Source organism: Alosa pseudoharengus, unplaced genomic scaffold (assembly GCF_046254945.1).
Source record: "Alosa pseudoharengus isolate Yale_2024_CS ecotype anadromous, Long Island Sound unplaced genomic scaffold, YU_APseudo_1.1 YU_APseudo_1.1_scf_10, whole genome shotgun sequence".
NCBI lineage: Eukaryota > Metazoa > Chordata > Actinopteri > Clupeiformes > Clupeidae > Alosa > Alosa pseudoharengus.
In genome coordinates this window covers 13,727,660-13,748,849 of record NW_027468565.1, presented here as the reverse complement: position 1 = coordinate 13,748,849, position 21,190 = coordinate 13,727,660, and the positions used below count along the sequence as shown (strand labels likewise).

Here is a 21,190-nt window from a genome sequence, read left to right as displayed (position 1 = left end):
TCAAAGAAAAACATTACACAATTCAAAATAAAAACCGAAACATCTGTGCAGAGGAACTAAATGGGCGAGGAGCAGCCACATTGAAAACAGTTTCATCTAGCTATATCTACCAGGTGAAATACACATAATGCTGACTTCCCTTAACTGAAGAAGTCCACTTAACAAAATGTCTATTACTGTGTCTAAAACTGGCACAAATCAATACCCTGATGCACATGGCAGCCTGAAGAAGTCTGAGTGCTGGCCAAAGATAACTTTCAACCCAAACACAGTGTGTAAAAATAAAGCCAGAAACTAACTAACCTAGTGGGCTGCAGAAAACCAGTTGATGAGTTGTGTGCTGGGGGACATTTTGACCCCAATTAGCTTATAGACGTTTGTAAGCAGGTTCTGATACATAGGGAGGTGTCTAATCAATCCCAGATTCATTCATCACCATAACCACCACAACCTCAAGCTATAAAGAAGAAAGACGAGATAAGGCTGACTTAGCTGACTTGTTTCTTTTGACTATGTCTATAGCCTACAGTAAGACTGAAATATTGGTAATAACAAGCTTGCGTAACAATAAATATAATTGATCAACAGTTTGACATCACATGAGTCGTAGGCTATTTAAAAGGTAGGTAATGGTGTAGCTACATGTGCTCCACCTACTCACTGCAGTCCCTCCCTGGTCTGTGCGCACCCATCCGCATACTGCACAATCCAGAGGAAAACAGGATAATACCATCATGGAAATGGTGGACTTCATGTCTCCGTAATATAACCTGTAAGCTGGTAGAACGTTTTTTTATGCTTTCGATTGACCTTAATAATATTTATAAGGATTTTTTTTAATTTTATTATTATTTCATTATATTTTTTCGCAGGGATCATCACCATAATATGGTCAAATTGCATCGTCCCCCCGCGCAAGAATTCCAAAGTAGTTCATTCTGCCTTCTGCCATGTTGGATTGAGGAATCGTTGTTGCAGTTGCACTTCAGGAATGAAAGTTTAGCTAGATAACGTTATTGTCTTCACAATATTGGCATGTCCACATTAATGCGAATGTAGCGATTAGGTCAGTCTAGTGCGAGAACATTTCAGAATAGAAAAACAAATTTGCCATTTTTCTGTTGCCAGAGCAGTGTATCGAAATGATCCTGCTGCAGGCCACGATGACCCGTCACTTCTTGTATTTTATATAACAATTATTTTTAGAGACAGAGGTGGGTTTTTGATTAATTTAACATTACCACCATGAGTAACCATCCGCCCCAGCGGCGGGTTGGGAATATTGGCTCCCTGCTACTCACACCACAAGAGAACGAATGTCTCTTCAACCACCTAGGCAGGAAATGCATCGTAAGTTTACACTTTAACGTTACTTTATGCATTAAACGCAATATTTAGATGTTTGTCCACTGTAAGCTATTCTATTACTGATGGGGTATAGCCCACTTAGTGTGGCAATTATGATATCCCACAAGTTTTAATGCTTCTGTGGCAGACAGGTACGCAAGTCTGTCTTGGAATTTTGATTTTGACAGCCGAGCGAGCAAGCCTAGCTAACTTCTCTTGCAGCCTGATGGAATGATTACTGAACCGCAGTCTTGAGATGGACATTATGGGAAAACAGTTTATGTATTTTATTGATGTTTGGAAGGGCTGAAACAGGCAGGTTAATTTGCATCAGTGTTGCAATGTTGGCCTGTTCTGATTACTTGTGTACTTTATTCACTGTCACGTGTGTAAACTTCAGTGAGCTAACGTCATGGCCTCGTAGAAGTCTGTGCATCCATAAATTATTTTCAGGCAGTTGTAAGTGTAAAGTGAGTAATGAATATGATTGATTACCTGTGGTGAAATTGTTTCACCATAAACCAGTGTTTCTCAAACTTTTACAGACCAAGGACCACTTAACCATTAGAAAAAACCTCACGGACCACCTAGCTAATAGACACAATAGGCCTACTCACTGAACCACCTTGCTTATTGTCTTTGCACCTTGCTTATTGTGTCAGAGGATTCATATGATTTAAATTGGCATAGCTTGCATAGGCAGTATTGCAGAACTTTGGATTTACATACAAGTTGGTTCAATATTGCAAACAATTATTTTTTACAACATCTGCTCGCGGACCAATTGGGATAGCTTGCGGACCACCAGTGGTCCCCGGACCACACTTTGAGAAATACTGCCATAAACTGATGAATCACTCTACTTTTTGGCCAAATAATCCGGGGAGACTAGATGCAAAATGATGCAATGTTGATCTTTGGGCAGCACAATGCACAGAAGAGTCTACGGGCTCTTTTGGCAGGCCTACGCCATTAAAGCATGAAATAGGAAATGTGCATTATTGCTCTTGCACAATACAACCATGGCCCACATATTCTCTGTAGCCTACTTCAGTAAGGACTCTTTCACTGGAAGAGTGTTCCAGCTTCTTGAGGATGTGTTTTGGTGCAAGATCAGCTTGGGCTTTTTCAGAACTGGTGGTCCGTGCAGATATTTGTGGTACCTTTCTTCCTGCTGTTAAATAGCAGAGGTGTTGTGATTGTCAAGAACTTCCTCATTTTCACTGACCGGTAATCATAAATTGTGGAGAAGGAGCAATTACGGATGCAAGCGTTTTCTCTTTTGTTGTATTATGGTAACAGGCAGTAGGCAACAGTAGGCAACTGACTATAAGCACCTAGCACAATATTACACACTGAACATAAACATATCTGGACATTTCTCAGGACAAGAGGCATCAGAATCTTCAAGATGCACCTGGCTACATGCACATGTCTGTTATGTTGATAGTCCATTTGGAAAGAGCTTAGACAGCAGCTGTGGTTTGAACCCACAGTCTTTATAATCACTGATCAAGAAATTACATAATCCCAAGGCTATGTCATGCTTAGAAGGGAGGGTTAGGAGAAGGAAGGGGTGATGTTTTCTCCTGTGCCCAAAGAGAGGTGGGGAAGCGTCAGCAGTCGCTTTGTGCTGTGCTGGTTTCAGACTGGCCAGTTTGTCACAAGGCTTCATACACTGATGGCCTGCCCTCCTGGACTGCAGCTATGTCCGTTGTTGTTCTGCCGGGCGGGTTGAGGGCTGCTCTGTTCTTCCTGTTTCTGCCAAATGAATTGCGGATGAAAGTGCTGCTTTGATTGAGGAATGACTGGTGACTGCATATGAGACACTGTGACTTGGCTTTCAGCAGTCATGTGCTCAATTCAGCACTCTGCTCCTCTCCCCAGAAACATCAAGCACTGGCCATAGAACTGTCCAGAACAGTGTCAGGATGCAGATGTGTAAAAAGCCCTCCAGAGGAAGTGCTTATACACGAGAATGATCCTGAGTATACTAGATAGAATACATGCATGGTCATCATCTAAAACTCAAGACATTGTTTTGACAGGCTCCTGGTACTTGAATAGGCTAACTTGTTGATGTTGGAGCCAGATAAAGGACAAGTCAGCAAAAAAAACTTCACAAAGAAGAGCTTTCAGAAAATTCTACAATCCCAAGCTTTTCTGTTATACATCATTGAATCACCTTCTGTCATTTAAAGGTGGTGTCCTTGTCCTCTGTCATTTAAAGGTGGTTTCCTTGTCCTCTAGCAAAAGGTTGTTGATATTTGAGCTCATGGGTCAATGCCATGTCTTCCTCTCCATGCTCCTGAAGCAAGGCTGGAGCACATACTCACCCTGATTATCAGATGGAACAGCATTGTGTTGGCTCAGTCTGAGCCCCATTGATTCACACAGAGCCAGGACTTCTCAGGAATAACGTTTATGTGGGGTGAACATAGGATTTAGCTGAATCCAGCAGAAGATTTGTTTCATTAGAATGAATGACTGCATCTTTAAAGGTGCAATACAATTTTTTTTGTCAAACGTAAACATGCTTGGGACAGGAACATCCCCTAATGATATATTTAAAAAAGGAATAATGAAAGCAATATTACTCATTATTCTTGTGGTTCTCAGTTTGAAGTGGTTGATGTTCCTTAGTTGGAGTTCCACAGGCTAGAACCTACATCTGCCACAGAGCATAATGCTGATGCTGATGTAAGCTATTTCCATATTTTGGCATCTCTGTCTAAACCTGTGATCCTGACACACATCTGTGGTACATTCTAGTCAGCATAACCTGTTTCCTGAGGGTTCCTGTCATGCAGGAAAGAGGGGAGTGTGGTTAAGTTAAAGAGTGAGCAAAAAGCCATGGAGGGCTGAAAAAGTGAAATAGCTCAGTGTAGCCAGCGTGTGTTGGCTCAGATAAGATACAAATCTGTTAATCATTTTTCTACTTCACATTCATGGTTAAAGTCACTGCCCTCTCAGACATTCAACATTCTCTCTGAATGATGTCTTTATAGGTACAAATACCCAACAAATAGACTTTTGCCGAAAATATACCTAATATTATCCACGGCCTCTTGTGATGTAGTATGATCGAAGATCAAGTAAGTGTGTGGGTGTGAGTGGCAGTGGAACTGTTTCAACTCTGGGGGGGTCCACTGCTGCTTCACATCTGTTTCATGATCGCAGCAGCCTGCTTGTGAACGCAGCTTGAGATCAGTCGCTTCTAATGCATCTCACCAGTGCTTACTGTGCAGTTCTCACACACACCAGGAAGCAGGTTTTCTACAGAGACTCGGGAGCTACCTCACAGGGTCACTGAAACAAGTTCTTGTGACGCATCAACCACAAGGATGGGTTGAATTACTTTTTATGGCTGTTGTTTGATCTCCTTCCAGCTAAGTGTTTGCAGTAATAGTTTGCCAAGCTGTTTCGTAGATCAGTATAGTGCTCTGAACTCTGAAGTTATTTGTTGCCCTCTCACTCTGTTATAGCCTATATGTTTTTGTTTTGTGCTTCTAGTATTGATGTTGAGATTGTTTGTCAAACTTATTTTATTAGAATGTGTATGTGTTTGTCTGTGGAAATATTGGTAATATAATAAGGTTTTGAACATCTGGCCATTTTTCTTATAAGTTTACTGTAAGAAAACAATATTGAATAGGCCTCAAGGTACTGCACTGCCCCAAAGAGGGACAGTGTGTTTTGTCTTGTGTGTCTTGTTTTGTCAATGTCTACACTAATTGTTGAATTGTAACTGAATACTACTAGGCTATATGATATAAGGAAGTATATGATGATTCATGCTTGTATGCATTTGTGGTCCTTGCACAATGATAAAAGTGTCATTTAAGACATAGATAGATTAAATGCACAGACATGAGAAATGGTTGTAGGCCTACTTGTAGGGCTTTTATGTGTTAAGTTTTAGGAAGAATTTTTAGAATGCAATTGTGTGTGTTTAAGCATAGCTGGTTTTTCTCACTCTTACAGAGCCTCTGCTCAGCAGTTGTCCAGGTTTATGGGGCAGACCGAAGCCAGACCTGGATGAAAAGATGCTGCGGTGTTGCTTGTTTGGTCAAAGACAACCCGCAGAGGTCTTACTACATCCGTGTTTATGACATCAGGGTAAGACCACATCACAGCTCCTCTAATACTAATGGTGGGCAAATCCTAAGGCACATTGACATATTTGCAACATTTGCTAAATAATACAAATGACACTAAGTCATTCAAAGAGCTATTGCATAATCATTTGCAGTAGTCAGTTAGACTTGATGAGGTATGCAACTTGTGTTAACAGGCCTGCATGGGAACCCTGGATTATGCATTAGCAAGCCTGCTAATGGTGTTTTATAACCGCACTCAACACAAACATTAGTTCAAATGGGAGCATGGATCGGGCCCCTGGTAACGATGAGGAAAAAGGGAGTAGAAACATGGGAAGGATAAGAGAAGACACAATTCAAATAAGGGGGAAGTGTATTGACCTTGCTAAGTCAGGAAATGGGTATAAAAACAGGTACTTGCCTGAAAATAGCCATATTTAAAATTAAGGGTGCTTCAAGCAATGGGTAACATCACTTCTGTTTATGTTCAAACAAAACAGAGAGCTAGCTTGCTACTCCTTCCCCCTCCCTCTCTCGTGTAATTGAAACTCTCCTAAACTCGCATATTGTCAGTGATTGGCTGGAACAGTTTGTTATGTTTTTATGGTCCAGGCTGGACCAGGTTGTTTTTCATGCCGTTTTTGGAGCCTGTGCTGTCCACAGAGACCTTGTTTTTTTTACAGTATATTCAGGGAACAGGCAGCTAGCGGATGATGAGGTGATGTTTGCTGTATGTGTGTATGAAAATTATTTTAGCTTAGATACCGCGTAACATTGTTTAGAGCACCTTTAAAACAATAATTTAGACATTCCAATCAAATGGAACTCTTACAAACTTGCCTGGAAAATGACCCATATCTATTTTGCCCCTACACACAATGAGGAGGATGGTAAGAGAGGCAAAACATTCCCTAAGGATTATTGTATCATCTTGAGGTCACCAAGTCTAAACAAAATACCTCCATGCTAATAGATTATTTAAAGGGCATGCCAGGAAAAGCCTTTCTTGTCATTTTAACTAGAAATGTAAATAGCTGGAGTTGCTTCATGCTACTGAGACTTGTCCTGGAATTGTGTTTTATGATCTAAGAAAATTGAGCTTTTTACCAACACACATTCAAGGTGGGTTTAGTGTGCATACAAGAATGACTATACTGAAAAGAGCCCCTTTTAAGTATGTAATTATGCTGGATGAATTGTGATGTTCTGGAACTGTTTTTAATCCAAAGGCTGTGGGAACCTCTTCCAGGGTCCATGATATCATGAACTGCATGAAATACATGGGCATTAAAAAAAAAAAATCAAAAATGCAATGAACCAAAATGTTAATGAAGGTTTACTAAAAAAGATACATGGTTCTCTCAGTTCCCTCATCTGAACTCCATAGAAAACCAGTGGGGTGAACTTTAGAGGACCGTGCACAAGACGTAAGAATCTGGACACTCCAGAGATATTCTGCAAAGAGGAATGCTCTTATATTCTCTGTGTTGTATTCTCCAACTTTATGAGATGCTGTAGAAGAATACTAAGAGCTATTTTATTGGAAGAGGCAGGCTTTACATTAAATATATGGGACTTCTAACGCTGTCCAGCTGGATTTTATTTTATTTGTGTGTGGCAATGTGTTATTGCATTTGTGTACAAGTAAATGCTGTGTTTTTTTTGTTTTGTTTTGTTTTAGGAGGGGAAAATAATGTTTGAACAGGAGCTCTATAATAACTTTGCAACTATTAATTCCCGGGCATACTTCATTACATTTCCAGGAGATGTAAGTCGCTCTTTTTTCTTAGCCTGATAAATTCTTGAAGCTAATATATACTGCTGATCAATTCTTGAAGCTAATTCTTGTATGCTAATATATATGCTAATATATACCAGTATGTTTTCTGATTGTGCTAGCATATTTTAACATGTTGCATGAGTAAACCATTATCTCAGCAACATATTTGTATATGGATTGCAAAGTCAACCTATGTGTGTCCAAAGTTATTTGGCTAACTCAATAATCTGCTTAAATGCCCCCAGACCTGCCAGGTTGGCCTGAATTTTGCGAGTGAAGAAGAAGCCAAGCGCTTCAGAGCAGCACTCAATGACCTATTCAATCGACGATCCCGGAGAACAGGTAACTCTCGACAGCTGCAAGATCTGCTCAGCTCTGCTTAGGAGATGAAGTTTTTGTGTCTGACTAACAGAGAGAAGGATCAATCCTGATGGACCTCACTGGTCATCCATTTATTCATCTCAGCCTGGCAGAATATTATAAGACACTGACTTTAGCTCTGAACATGCATGGGCGGAGCTCTCCGTCCATAGCAGAGTGAATGATCTGTATTTGTATTCAGTAAATGTCAAATTATTTCACCTAAATTGCTGAAAACTGACTGACTGATAATGTGCATGGTCCCCCCGGATTGATTTTGGGAAAATCTGTTTTCCAACTTGGCCTCGGTAACATGCAGACTTATTTCTGTTAACCCCTACCTGGATTCTGCTGAAATATCAGTATTTTTGTTATCGTGTGGATTGGCCTTTGTGTTGCTTTTGTAAAATCTTCCAATCTGCCTTTTCCTCTTTACTAGGTTGTTGAATATTTAGTAGCAATGCTCTTAATTGTCTTTCTTCCACAAAGTCTATTCCTTTACTTGACTTTGCTCTCTCATCCTGGTCTAGTTCTCCCTAGTTGCCTGCTAGGCTTTGTAGTTGGAAAATCACTCTGGTTTTGTAGCTCCCAGCACTAAATAGTCTATCCATGTGACTTTCCATGTGGCGGTTTTATAGTTTATAGTTAATAGTTTATTCAGAAGAACCATTAGATTGAGTGTCCTGTAGACTTTAAACATGCATGCATGTGGCATGCTCACTTCCCAGCCTGTCTTCCTTAGACAAAGATAGCATGGGCTCCCACGTTGGGTGGCTTGGAAATCTATCCCACTTTTCCACTCTTTCCACTGGACTCATGATACTAACATAACGCACCTGTCCTCTAGCGCTTAGCTTGTTGATTAAGCACCCCATAACTGACACTTTTCCCCTCTGTTGCTAACACCTTCCAATGTGTTTGATTGGGCTTCCAAATTCTTAACAATGTCCATCTTTTGTTTTTCAGAAAAAAGACGTGATGGACCCAATGGTATGTGACTTGAAATTGAACTTGAAAATTTTCCTGATTTTTCTTATTTGAGTTCCTTAATTGAGTTACTGATTGCTGCTCCATAATAGGAAACAGCAGTAGATTTAGCCGATTAGTCTGGAAAGGAGGTCATTTGCACATGCATTTGGAAGTGTAGATGCACCTCTACACATATATGCCAACATCCCCTGATACTCAGTTGCGCACACAGCCAGTCAAACACACACACACACACACACACACACACACACACACACATATTTCCACACTGCCACTCAAACACACATGTAGCGGCAGTCCACTGCACTGACACACCCAGCTGTGCTTGACCCAGATGCGAGCAGCAGCGTCCGTCCCGGCCCTGATCCCAATGGTTCAGTCAGAGGAAACGGAGGTCACTGCGGCCATGAGAGCTCCAGTCTGGCAGTGCAGCTCTGGGGGAGCATCACACACAGTGCTTAGCCATGGAGCTTCAGTCTCCGCTATTTGTCTTTATTAACGGGCAGCGTTTCATCAGCTCATTACAGATTCATAACAGTTTTTTTTGGTGGAGTTAATGTAACAATTTTGGTTTTGAATGACAGGTTGGGAAGTCATAAACCGAAATGGCCCACAGGAACGTACTTCACATTGCATATGGATAGTGTCACGGACGCAGGTTCTTTCTTGGATGCTTTTTTCTGCTGTGACATGCACTCTGATTGCACTCTGATTTGTAGAAAATTAACAGATCATTCACAGTTGTGTGTGGCTGTGTTGATGTGTGCTGCCTGTGCCTCATGACACCTTGCTCTGTATTAACTAACTTCAAAAACAGCTTGGACGTTTGTGACCCATAACGCCCATTGCCATTTTCTCGGTTTGGTCTCGTCCTGACCAGGTCTTCTCTGTCCCCTCCTCTGATGGGATCGTATTGACATTCAAGCCTCATTACATTGTTGACATATTTGCGCCAGATTTTGCTCCCATAACGCTTGTTAAGCTGTTTCTTCAAGTCTCCCAGTCAGTTAGTGCACTTAGTCATTTTCTCTCTATTTTGAAATTATTCAAGTCGTTTACTTTGCGTTAATGCAGAGTGTTGACCATGAAGGAAAGACAGGCTAATGATTTGTGATTTACGTATCAACTGTCATTCAAACTATTGTCTTCCATGTAGGGTCAGAAGTCAGAACAAGCATCAGAACAAGCAGTATGTGGAGTTGATTTGGTACTTGTATTGTAGTTAACCAGACATCTTTTTTTCTGTCTTGACCTGGCTTGCCTTTATATTGTTGCCATAGTTTTGGATCATTTGGTATTGCCAGCATAGCATATAGGTCTGTGGTATTCTGAAAAAAGCACTGCTGTCTTTTGTTTCTTGAGGTTGACATTATGTTCAAAATTGTGCTGTGTAATGTGAAGGCTGCTCTATGGTTTCTATGCAGCGGAATTTTATACTTTTAGAATCTCTTGACTCATAAAACCATACATTCTTGCCCAGCATGTCCCAGCAACATGTTCTTGTGGTAAAGCCTGCAAAAACAACAAAGAACATCATGCAATGTCGTGCTACAGACTTTCAGTTCATCATTGCTGTTCCCCCTTTAATCCTGTCTACTTCACTTTCTGCAGTAATGAAAGAAGCACCTGGGCTTATCTGCTTGGGTCTCTTATCTGAGGGCTCCTAAGGAGTGGCACCAGGAGGCAAAGAACAAATTGTCATTTATTTGAAGTTACGTAGTCTGTTCCAGACGGATCATGATTGGTTAGTCTGAGCAAATGTTGGGGGATTATACCGGATTAATGGTGGTTTTAGAGATTATATAATATTCCAGCGCATGTGTAATTTATTGGGATTACCAATGCGGTCATAGCTGAAGGAGGCTCATCTAGATGAAAAGGAGAGTGTTTGGGCTACGCATGTTTTCTGGGGAGTGGTGCTACTTGGTCCTTCAATGTGGCTTCTGGTCCCTAAAGCGGTTCGTCTGGGCAGAGCACTGAAAGGAATAGCAGACTAGCGCAGGACGTGTGTGTTGGGACAGCGATGCCCTGCAGGGGCCATGATGTTCTGCAGCAGCCTCCGCTCTCCACCGCCGCAGGGCTTTGTGGAGGGCTTGCCTAGCTGCCTAGTGCCCCTCCAGTGCCTGGTGCTGTCAGGGGACCAGCTCTTTGCTGCCCGCTCCCTCCCGGCCGCACGTCTGTCCACCGCCTCAAGGAGATCTGGAAGGGTTGTGTCGGAGACGGATGCAGTGCTCCCTCGGAGAGGGAAGCGGCAAGACCAGGGTGTTGGGCAGGATACGGTCACCTTGGCCATGGGGGTAGCCCAAGGTAGGGGGTGTGCCCAGAGCTCAGGTAAACAGTCCAAACATGTGACTATTGGGTTGGAAAGTGCTGTGTAGATCTTGATTGTGGTGCTGTGAATGGATTTCTGCTGTGTGGCTTTAGTTAAGTGCTATCGTCTCATTAGGGAAAGAGTAGGGATTCAACCGCAATACGTTTGAAGTTTAAAACAACTAAAGCGCCTGAAATCAGGCATCAGAGTGCAGACAATACACATGAGTATTGAGCAACATTTCATTGTCTTGTTGCCCTTTAACGATAACAGAGTTGGCTTGGTTGCCTTTTAGAATAGTTGTAACCCCCCATGCTACCTGTGTGAGATGCTGTGGTGTGTTATTGTGAGTGTGCATGATGAGTATGACACCTTGACCAGCACCCAGTTGTTTAAGACAATGTTTTCATCCTGTATGACTCTTTGGAAAAAAAAACTAATTTTTAAAGTTTACTCTCCCTATTTGTACTGAGTGGTGTGTTGTGCTGTAGCTTTAGAGAATGCCATGTATAATACAGTGACCAGGAAGGACACATATTTCAGTATTTGTATAATGAGTGTACATGTATCCATGTCACTTCTCTGTATTATGGTGGAGAGTCCGTTGTTTGCTGGCAGGAGCTCTAAGCGTTCCAGCTGCTTGACCGTGCGTGATTGCTGGCTTGTAAACTCCCACTCCCAACTTTGCAAGTCCCCCGCAGCCTCTCCACGTGTGAGAACAGAGCTGTATTGTTCCGCGGCCCATGGCGTCCGCACGGTCCTACGGAACGCCCTTGCCCAGCTCGCTGTAGCTTCAAGCTGCTCATTCAAGTCCTGGACAGGTCTGACATCCCGAGAGACTGGCGTCCGACACTCTGACACCCCCTCCCCCTCTCTCCCAGGGCTGGCATTACCCATGGCGACTGTTGACATTAAGAACCCGGAGATCAACAATATGCGCTTCCACAACAACTCCCACATGAACAACATGATGCACAGCAGCCTGGCCAAGAAGGAGAAGAAAGTCAAAGGCAAGCGGAAGAAACTGACCAAGGCTGACATCGGCACCCCCAGCAACTTCCAGTGAGTACTGCAGTCTCTTCTGCCTTGCTCTGACTCCCCAATTACCTGTTCATGTTAAAAAGTTAATGTCAGGTTCATAGAAAGGAGATTAGAGGCTGTAATTTGTGCTAGTTTGTTTTATTATTCCTGTATGGGTGATATCCCGCAGTCAGTGTAGTTATTTTGTTAAAGATGTTGGGACACTTGTTTTAGATGATATCCCAAAGATTCCTCAGCTTCATGTTGGCTCCTCCCATTGTGCAGGAGCTAATTGTCTGGAGTGGAGTGGAGTGAAATCGGCAGAGTTCTCCTGTTTTGTGCCATTTGCTCTCCGTGTGTTCCATTTCCAACTCTCTCAGTATGTCACTGTGGTGGTGGCGCTGGGGAAGGGGAAGCTCAATTCTATTGTTTCCCAGTGACATCATGTGTGTGTGTGTGTGTGTGTGTGTGTGTGTGTGTGTGTGTGTGTGTGTGTGTGTGTGTGTGTGTGTGTGTGTGTGTGTGTGTGTGTGTGTGTGTGAGCATACGTGAGCAAGTGTTTGTGTTTGTTTTCTGTCTCTACATACTGTGTGTGTATTCACCCAGGACTGCCTTATGTTCTGTTCTAGGCACATTGGCCACGTGGGCTGGGACCCAAACACAGGCTTTGATGTGAGTACCACAATAATGGCTTGTCCTGCACACACACACACACACACACACACACACACACACACATACACAGACACTCTTCCCTATGCAGTGTAGCACAGGGAAGCACAAAGCTGGCCCATGTGCTTGTGGCATGATGCAATGGCACAAAGCCCTTATGTTCCTCACAGACGCTAAGCACATATCTGACGCCGTCATGCCTTCTGCTTCCCACAGAGATGCAAGCCTTGTGTCTGCCACTCGCAGTGCACACACTCGCAGCGCACACAGGAAAACAAAACTAGGCAAACATGAAATTATGTAACTATAGATACTTCCCCAACATCCCAATGATTAAACTCTGGGTGGGACTTAGGGGATGCTTAAAACGGTGCTTTCAAACGTAACTGAAATCTTGAACTGAAACTTAGGCTCAGTTATTACTGTTATTTGGTTGTGTTGTAAAAAAGTCCACTTTTTAAAAGCATTAGGTTTGTCCAATTTTTTTTTGCAGTTTTCCACAGCCCACCTGATGTGGAACAGCAGACACAGCTGACTGTTTTGAAACCCCTGGCTGAGAGTGTTGAATATAATAGGGGGAAATGTGGCATAGGCCGCTCTAAAACCCACACACTGTAACCATGTCAATGCCATAGTCATGGGGCAGGGAGGCAATGAATGTCAAATATGTACACGTTTGGAGTTGCTCAACACAGTGGGCGAGTGCCTGTCAGAGGGTCCAAAACGGACACTGTTTGGGTCAGTTACATCATCTCTCCATAGGGTGGCAGAAGTGGATGAAAAAAGGAAGTGGATTTTTTTTGTTGTTAGATGGATGGTTGGATAGTTATTTCTTCATTGTTGCAAATTTGTTTTCATGTCTGTACATTTTTTATACAAAACATAAAGATAACCACAACCTACAGAATTCCGTACCCCAACCCATGTAGATGAGTACAACTGATCAGTTCTCACAAGTTAGTTTGTTGAGTGCTGCATTGCCACAGAAGACAAAGCTAAAGACTCATTTAAGCTCTCTTCCATTGTGAGGTCAGTTGGACAGTTCAACATGAATTGATTTATTTAACTGTTCCAGTTTTCTAGAGCATCACCTCCTCCACGTCCATGGTTCTTAATACACTGGTAATTGTCATGAACTGCAGTTATTATTGACAGTAAGAAGACTGTCTATGAAAATAGGCTGTTTATAGTTACTGACTGAGATCAGAGTGCACTTCACATTGTTTCTATTTTGTAAAATAGCATAATTTATTATGTGCTTTTGTAACCTGTGTTGTGTTGACAACGGTTCATGTAGTTCGAACCCACAAAACTTGCAGCACCTCGTATTGGGTGACAGGCGTGTTAGCAGGCTATCACCCATGGTTGCTATTGTCTGTCACGTCTCTTAAGGTGTCGGGAGGGAGGGTGGCTGTACCCGTTGGCTACCATTATTGTGAGATTTTGTGATAATATTGAACGTAAGTTATGTGGATTTGGAGACTAGAGAGGCTCGGCTACAGCATATTGGGGCCATTATAGATCAAAAAATGATTAGGAGCTGGGGGATGTCCAAGGTCAAGGTTTTTTTTTTCTTGGAAATGTATGACTTTAATCTTGGAAATTGTGTTTTTCACAATGGGAAGATTACAGCACCTCCCCCAGCTCTATAAGTGTGTAAACCTGTAGGGGCCCCTAATGTGTCATTGTATTCCACAGAGGTAACGCTGGTGATGCGATGTCCACCAACACACTTTTACTCACACACATTCTCTCGCCTTCTTCTGTTTCCAGCTAAATAACCTGGACCCTGAGCTGAAGAACCTGTTTGATATGTGTGGCATCTCGGAAGCCCAGCTCAAGGACAAGGAGACGTCCAAGGTCATCTATGACTTCATCGAGAAGAAGGGAGGAGTAGAGGCTGTGAAGAATGAGTTGAGGAGGCAAGGTAAGAGAGAGAGAACGGATTAGAGCGAGAGAGAGAGAGGGAGGGAGGGAGGGAGGGAGAACAGGCTGGAGTTGTGTGGTGGTGAGAGAGAAAGCGAGAGAGAGTGCTGGGGTAGTGTATAAGAGAGAGAGACTATTTATCATGCCAATAAAGCATCTTTTCAATTGAATTGAATTGAATTGCGAGACAGAGAGAGCACATGCTGCAGTAGTGTGGTGGTAAGGATCTATTTAGGCCTAGATGCCTGAGGGTGAATCATTGAACATTACTAAATGCCATAAGTGAAGCTCTCAGTCTGTGTTAATACAGTCTATGCAATTCATAGACTAAGATATGTATGTGATCAAAAATAGCTACAGCCTTCAACCAACAATTTCTATTGGTTGATTGTTTGAGGGCTACAACTTATGGTTATTCATAAATGATGAATCTGTCCATTATTTTCAACTTTAAGGAGCTAATAACTTATTAATTAGTTGTTGTAACTCTAGAATATGTTGTAACCCTAGAATATTTTAGTATGAGGTGACACATTCAGAGGTGTTACATACATGTAGGCATTTTCCACCGACAGACAACCGGTTCTGTTCCCGTTCACGAACCAACATTTGAACCGGTCGGAGCATTTTGACCAAACAAAACACGGTTCGGAACGGAACGTAATTTCTGCCTGTTTTATGGGGCAACTGTTCATACCATTCTCCCGTTTATGCATCTCATTAACTTTTGTTTTGCATGCCCATTGTTGATGACGCATCCATGGTTTGGTTGTAAACTGGTAGAAATGTGGGCTGGTTCACTAGATAGCACCATGGTTCAAAGAATTCTGAACGGAACCGGTTCAAGAACGGGTTCTCTGTCGGTCGAAAAACGCCTACAGTGGTTCTAATAAAGAGCCCCCTACTGGTGGTTTTGGGCTCACCTTGTAAGTTACTTACTCCACCTCAACATCAGACTTATATATTATTATATTATATATTTTTCATCAAAAAAATATTTCTTTCTCTCTTCTAGCTCCACCACCTCCTCCATCTCGTGGAGGGCCCCCTCCACCTCCCCCACCCCACATCTCAACTCCGCCACCCCCACCCCCTCCCCCCGCCCGCGGCCGTGGAGCTCCACCTCCTCCACCTCCCTCCAGAGCCCCGACTGCAGCACCTCCCCCTCCACCCCCCAGCAGAGTGGGCATGGGCGCTCCGCCTCCCCCTCCTCCCTTCAGAGGACACCCTCCTCCACCACCCCCGGCCCCCTCACACGCCTCCTGTGCCCCTCAGGCTGCACCACCACCTCCACCCCCGGCCCCAGTGTCCCACGCAGGACCGGGAGCTCCACCTCCACCCCCACCGCCGCCGCCTCCACCCCCACCTCCGCCTGAGGCAGACGTAGATGCCGGAGAGCCCTTGGCCCCAAACGGCAAATCGGCCTTGCTGAATCAGATTCGTGAGGGTATGCCGCTGAAGAAGGTGGAGCAGAATAACAGCAGGCCGGTCTCCAACACCGGCCGAGACGCATTACTGGATCAGATCCGACAGGGCATCCAGCTCAAAACCGTAAGGGCTTCCAAGCCATGTCTCCTTTCTTTATTGCTCACATACAGTACAGCATATCACTCTCATGCCCAATGTATAATAAAAGTCAAATAAAACCAGATCCATGCATAATGTATAATACAAGAGGAACATTGACGTTGTGGCACTTCAGTAGATATATTGTTATGGTTCATCTCTGCAGGCTTTGATATGTGTCTGTGTGTTTGTACTCAGGTGTCTGACGGCCCGGAGTCAGGCCCTCCTACCCCGGCTCCTTCTGAAGGTATAGTAGGAGCTCTGATGGAGGTGATGAAGATAAGGAGCAAAGCCATTCGCTCCTCAGGTGAGCGCTGTCCTCACATGTAATGCTGGAATGTTTTTGCCTAGAAATCTAGACGCACCCTAGCGGCAGCCAATGTAATTTGCTGCACAGGGTAGTCTAGCAACTCTCCGTTGGCTTGCGAGTTGGAAAAATTAAACTTTGATAAGGCCAATACCCACGTGTATAGAGTCGGTAGGCGGGCTTAACATAATGATTGATGGCAGAGTTGCAACGGTTCGGCGTGAATTCCCTGCTACTTGAAAACAAAGAAGATGGATGCTGCTGTTGGCCAACAGCGTGAACAAGCTTTTTTTAAGTTGGCAAAAGTTTGAACTAGCCAACTAGCTCCGCTGGTGGGAAAACGCATGAGACTCATGAGTTGTAGCGCTATCCTATTGCGTGCAGAGGGAATTTGTCTTTCTGGTAGACCCACCTTGAGTTGAGGGTCAGCAGAAAACCACATATGATCTTAAACTGTAGGTGCAGACTTTAAATGGCATGGTCTATGTAACATTTACAGTATTTTTGAATGTGCAATCTTCTTATTTCCAGATGAAGATGAGGATGATGACGACGATGAAGACTTTGAAGATGACGATGAATGGGATGACTAGTTTCCTTTGTCATTCGTCTTGCCCTAAACAATAGCTGACACTAAATTTCTCATGCTTCCAAATCCAAAATTATATTCAAACTGTGTAAATGGTCTGTCATTTTGCTGTATATTTTGTTGCCTTTTCGGTTTTTATTAATCTGTGCAATACCTCACTTAATCTTTAAAACATTGTTATGTATCCTCTGTAAAGTGATCTTCTAGATTACAAACAGTTGTGTACAAGGTTGGTTTCTATCATAGTTTGTCTTTTTGAATGTTTTGTATTTTGGTTCCTTCACTAATGGGAAAGGGAGATGGACTAGGTCCTTTATGTTGAAAATTGTTTGAATAATACTGAAGATAACACTATTTTCATATCCAGCTTTTCTGTACCCTTTTCCAAGTCTTAGTGTAGCACTGTACATTTCTGTGAAAAAACAAAAACACTCTTACTCGACATATGTAGCCACTGTAGTTATTCATGTAAAAACCTACACAAGGCTATTGTATTCAAGGCTGTTATATTTTTTATTTTATTTTTTGTTTTGTTTTATTTGCACGAATGAGAGGAGGAAATTCCCACAAGGTTATGTTCACTCAACTGGGTTATTAGAGGATAGTGATATGTCACTGTGACTTTTGTGTTAAAATGCACATCAAACATGAAGACTCGGTGAAGAGACTTCTGATAAATAGCTTTAGGTATGGGTCTGAGGTTCTGTCTTCTCTCTCATATTAACTGGGAGAAGACAAACTGTCACCCAGAGTTCTTATTTTGGGAGGATCAGATCAGCCCTCCACCTTTACAGCATCAGCCTCCATGAGAATTTGCTGCCGCACAAAAGCAGTTGACACTACTCTCGTAGACTAATCGTTTAAGGGGTCTTTGCTTAACTGACTGGCACAGGCAAGTGAAAGTGACAGAAATCCATGACGTGTGTAGTAACTGATGCTGAAAATACTAAATTGTATACATAAATAAATATTATTTACAGCACACTTTTTCTGTTTTATTTTTAGGGTGGAGGGTGAAGGTCATTGGTCATCGTTGAAAGTAGACATCCTCAAAAATAAGGAAAGGACCCTAGGGAAATTAGATACATTAGGTACATAGTACATTTTAATACTAACAAATAGTCTTCCATTTTTTGTCACATCCTTACAAGCTGTGGTTGAGAGTTGAGACATCATTGAGATAGGGTTCTGTTTAAACACTTTAGTTTATTTTACACCGAAAAACACCAAAACCCACGGTATTACCAAAGATCCTTGATTAAAGCTCCGCTTTAATCCTCTCTGGTATTACGTTCCTCATGCTCTTTAAGGAGCTGACCCTGAAGAATGGAATTTGATTGTCTGAGGGTTTCCAGCTGATTCAGTCAGTTTGAATTAGGAGAGGGAAATAAAAAAAATTTCTTGATTATTTCTAACCTGAGGTGCATTGGCTGGCCAAGTGTTTTCCAGGCAGTCAAACCAGACTAGAGATAGAGGCGTTCGAGAGATAAAACATGGAAGCAGAGAGAGCAGACATAAACTATGTGGTGCTACCATTCTGTCAAATCTAATTACATCTAATAGCACACCTCTCACCCCTTGGACTATGTAACCATACCAATCTAAATCATAACTGATCAGTATCCGATACATACTGGTGCAGTCAAGTGTTGTCTGAACTACTGAAAATAAGTTAAAGGCTTGCCCCTGGGAAAAAGCAGGATTGAACAGAATATGGGTTGCGTATTTTAGTATAGTACAGTTGCGTATAAGTATTATGGTGGTGGGACACTACCAGTGATTGTGAAGCAGAAGTCTAGTTTGAGTCATTAGTTTGGTTGATGAGTAGCCAACTCCATTTCTCTGCCAAGGCACCTCAGCCCCATTAGTCTTATCGTGACAGCAGTGCAAATGTCTGACTATTTTTAGAAGCAATAAGTAGGACGTATTTTCAGGGCCAGGCAGACTGTCAAATACAGATAGTTCTGCTTAACCCCACTGCCATGGTGACTGATGACTGTGAAATTGAGACTGGGTGTCTGCACTATTTTGCACAGGTAAAACACTCATTCCTGAGAAATGGGACAAAACATGTAAAGCTGTTACAACTGCTATCAGGTTTAATAATTAACATGAATTATGTAAATGTTACAAAGGGTTAAATCGAAGGCAGTTAACACAATTATTCACCTCAATTTAATTTGTCATCATTTTAAATGTGTGACATCTAATACTTTCCACTACAACTAGTGCATCACAGAGAAGGGTTCAATCGTTCATAAGTCAAAATGTTAATGTTAATTAAAAGCTATTAAAAAGTGCCACATTCGTGAAAAATATCTAATTTGAGCAAGCAGCAGGTTGTATCTAGATTAATATATGTTAAATGTATACATAAAGTTTAATTTGTCATCACATATGGCTTTTGTCTCTTCTTTCAAGAATTAGTGAAAAGCAATAGGGCAATTCTGTGCAAAACTGTCATATCCATAACGCCAACACAATGCAATGGTATTTAGTTGGCGTTATGGACGTGACAGTTTTGCGTGGAATTGCCCAAAACTGACTAAAGCAATAGCCTAGAACAGATATTGTAAAGTTTTGATGATATGTGTCCAAAGATCTAAGTTTCAGAACACAGATGGAATTTTAGTTTCAGTTCCTCTGTAATAATTAGGTACTGTATGGGTCTACTGTTTACAGAGCTTGCCTTTAAGAACATTCCAAACTCCTCTGTCCATAAATAACTTGGAGTGCAACTTCTGTTGACCCCTATCAGTGCAAACACAATAATTCCATCTACAGTACATCTATTATTATTAACTGAACTGGATATTTATGGGAAAGATAGCAAAAAAGCACTTTGCGTATTCTATAGCCAGACTAATATTATGTGCATAGACATAATTCATATAATTTAAACAGCCAGGCATGTCTTTTAGACTATTTCAATGTTTAATGTCTTTCTTGTAGGTACATTTAAATTATTTACTTTACTGTAAATAACTTTGAATATGTAGGGGAGAATGTGGTTGGCTGTCACATTTTTCACTTTAATTTGAATCCCTAAAAAACAGTATCTTTAATAGATTCCCTTTCAATGTGGAATGGAAGCTTAAAGGAACACGCCAACTTTTGTGAGGGGGGGGGGGCTTGAGGAAAATGGTTCTTCCCTTTCCACTACATAGCGAAGATGGTGACCGTTGAGGGCAAAAAGTGTCCTGCATTATCCAGGCACTTGTAGTGCACTTGCACTTCAAAAAGTAATGTGTTAGTCAGTGGACACTGAAGGGTTGAACGAGCTGCATCAGAATGGTCACACTCACACTGTATTATTCAGCAGTGGGCTGCCTTTCTAGCTCTGTGCTCGATGGAATGTTCAAACTGAACTTGAGTAGCTTCCTGCCACCCAGACCCTGAACCAGATAGGCCAAACAAGTTTAAGTGAACCGATCCATAGCAGCACTGCAGACTAGAAACAGGTTGTGTCAGTGGAATACACCTCCATTTGTTTTAGGGTTACTATAGTCAGTCTACTTGACAGGTAACAACATTGTACCAGCGCAGTGTCAGGCTGTGCAGTGGAGTCAGATTCATGATATTTGTAAAGATTAGGACATTTCATTCAATATTATATATTTCAGAAAAGCACAGACAAACATGCAGAAAGCGTTACCCTCTCCCAGTTCCACTGTTGATCTAGAAAGTGGCTTATTCCATGTGGCAGTACTTGGTGTGTGAGAATATAATCATTTTAGGGTCACACTCAAATGTGTCAATTCTCCTAACTCAGCTCAAAAGACAACTCAAAAGAGAATTGGATGCACATCTGCACACAAATACTTTACCTTGTAGATTTACACGTAGATGATGATACAAAAATAGTCTATTAACATTCATTTTCACATACCCTTCTGAGTGACCGAACGCTGCTACTACGAATGGCCTCCATGAGGTGTGTGTTGACTGTTGAGGTAAGTGGGCCCCTGCTGACTCCTTAGTCTTCCTCACTGATGAAGGCCGCAGGGCAGACTTCATGTCCCGCAGGAGGTTTTCCCGTTTCTTATTCACAACCTCCGTTCTGGCTCTTTCAGGCTTCTGATTGCTTGTGTGCCTTGTAGCAAAGCTGGAGCCTTCCTGTTGCCGGAGCACCTCAGCGATCTGTCGCGTTGGCCGGCTGTTGCTCCTCACAGACTCAGGAGGAGGTGGGGGTGGACGAGGAAGAGAACAGAGAGCGGGTGAG

At 42.4% G+C, this 21,190-nt stretch overlaps 1 protein-coding gene and 1 long non-coding RNA gene across 2 annotated transcripts; one reads left to right on the top strand and one right to left on the bottom strand.

Annotated features, from left to right (window-relative positions):
• The first annotated feature begins 991 nt into the window (after positions 1–991).
• wasla (WASP like actin nucleation promoting factor a) lies at positions 992–17,196 on the top strand. The gene is made up of 11 exons (XM_076264421.1): positions 992–1,350; positions 5,332–5,466; positions 7,129–7,215; positions 7,473–7,569; positions 8,554–8,577; positions 11,770–11,950; positions 12,538–12,580; positions 14,354–14,507; positions 15,522–16,057; positions 16,271–16,379; positions 16,911–17,196. The coding sequence occupies exons 1-11, from the start codon at positions 1,246–1,248 to the stop codon at positions 16,970–16,972; spliced, it is 1,533 nt and encodes a 510-aa protein (XP_076120536.1). The 5' UTR covers positions 992–1,245; the 3' UTR covers positions 16,973–17,196.
• On the bottom strand, positions 17,069–20,984 carry LOC143100883 (uncharacterized). The gene is made up of 2 exons (XR_012981962.1): positions 20,858–20,984; positions 17,069–18,037 (listed from the first exon to the last, which is right to left on the bottom strand). It is a non-coding gene; the product is annotated as an uncharacterized LOC143100883 (long non-coding RNA).
• Between the last annotated feature and the right edge of the window lie 206 nt (positions 20,985–21,190).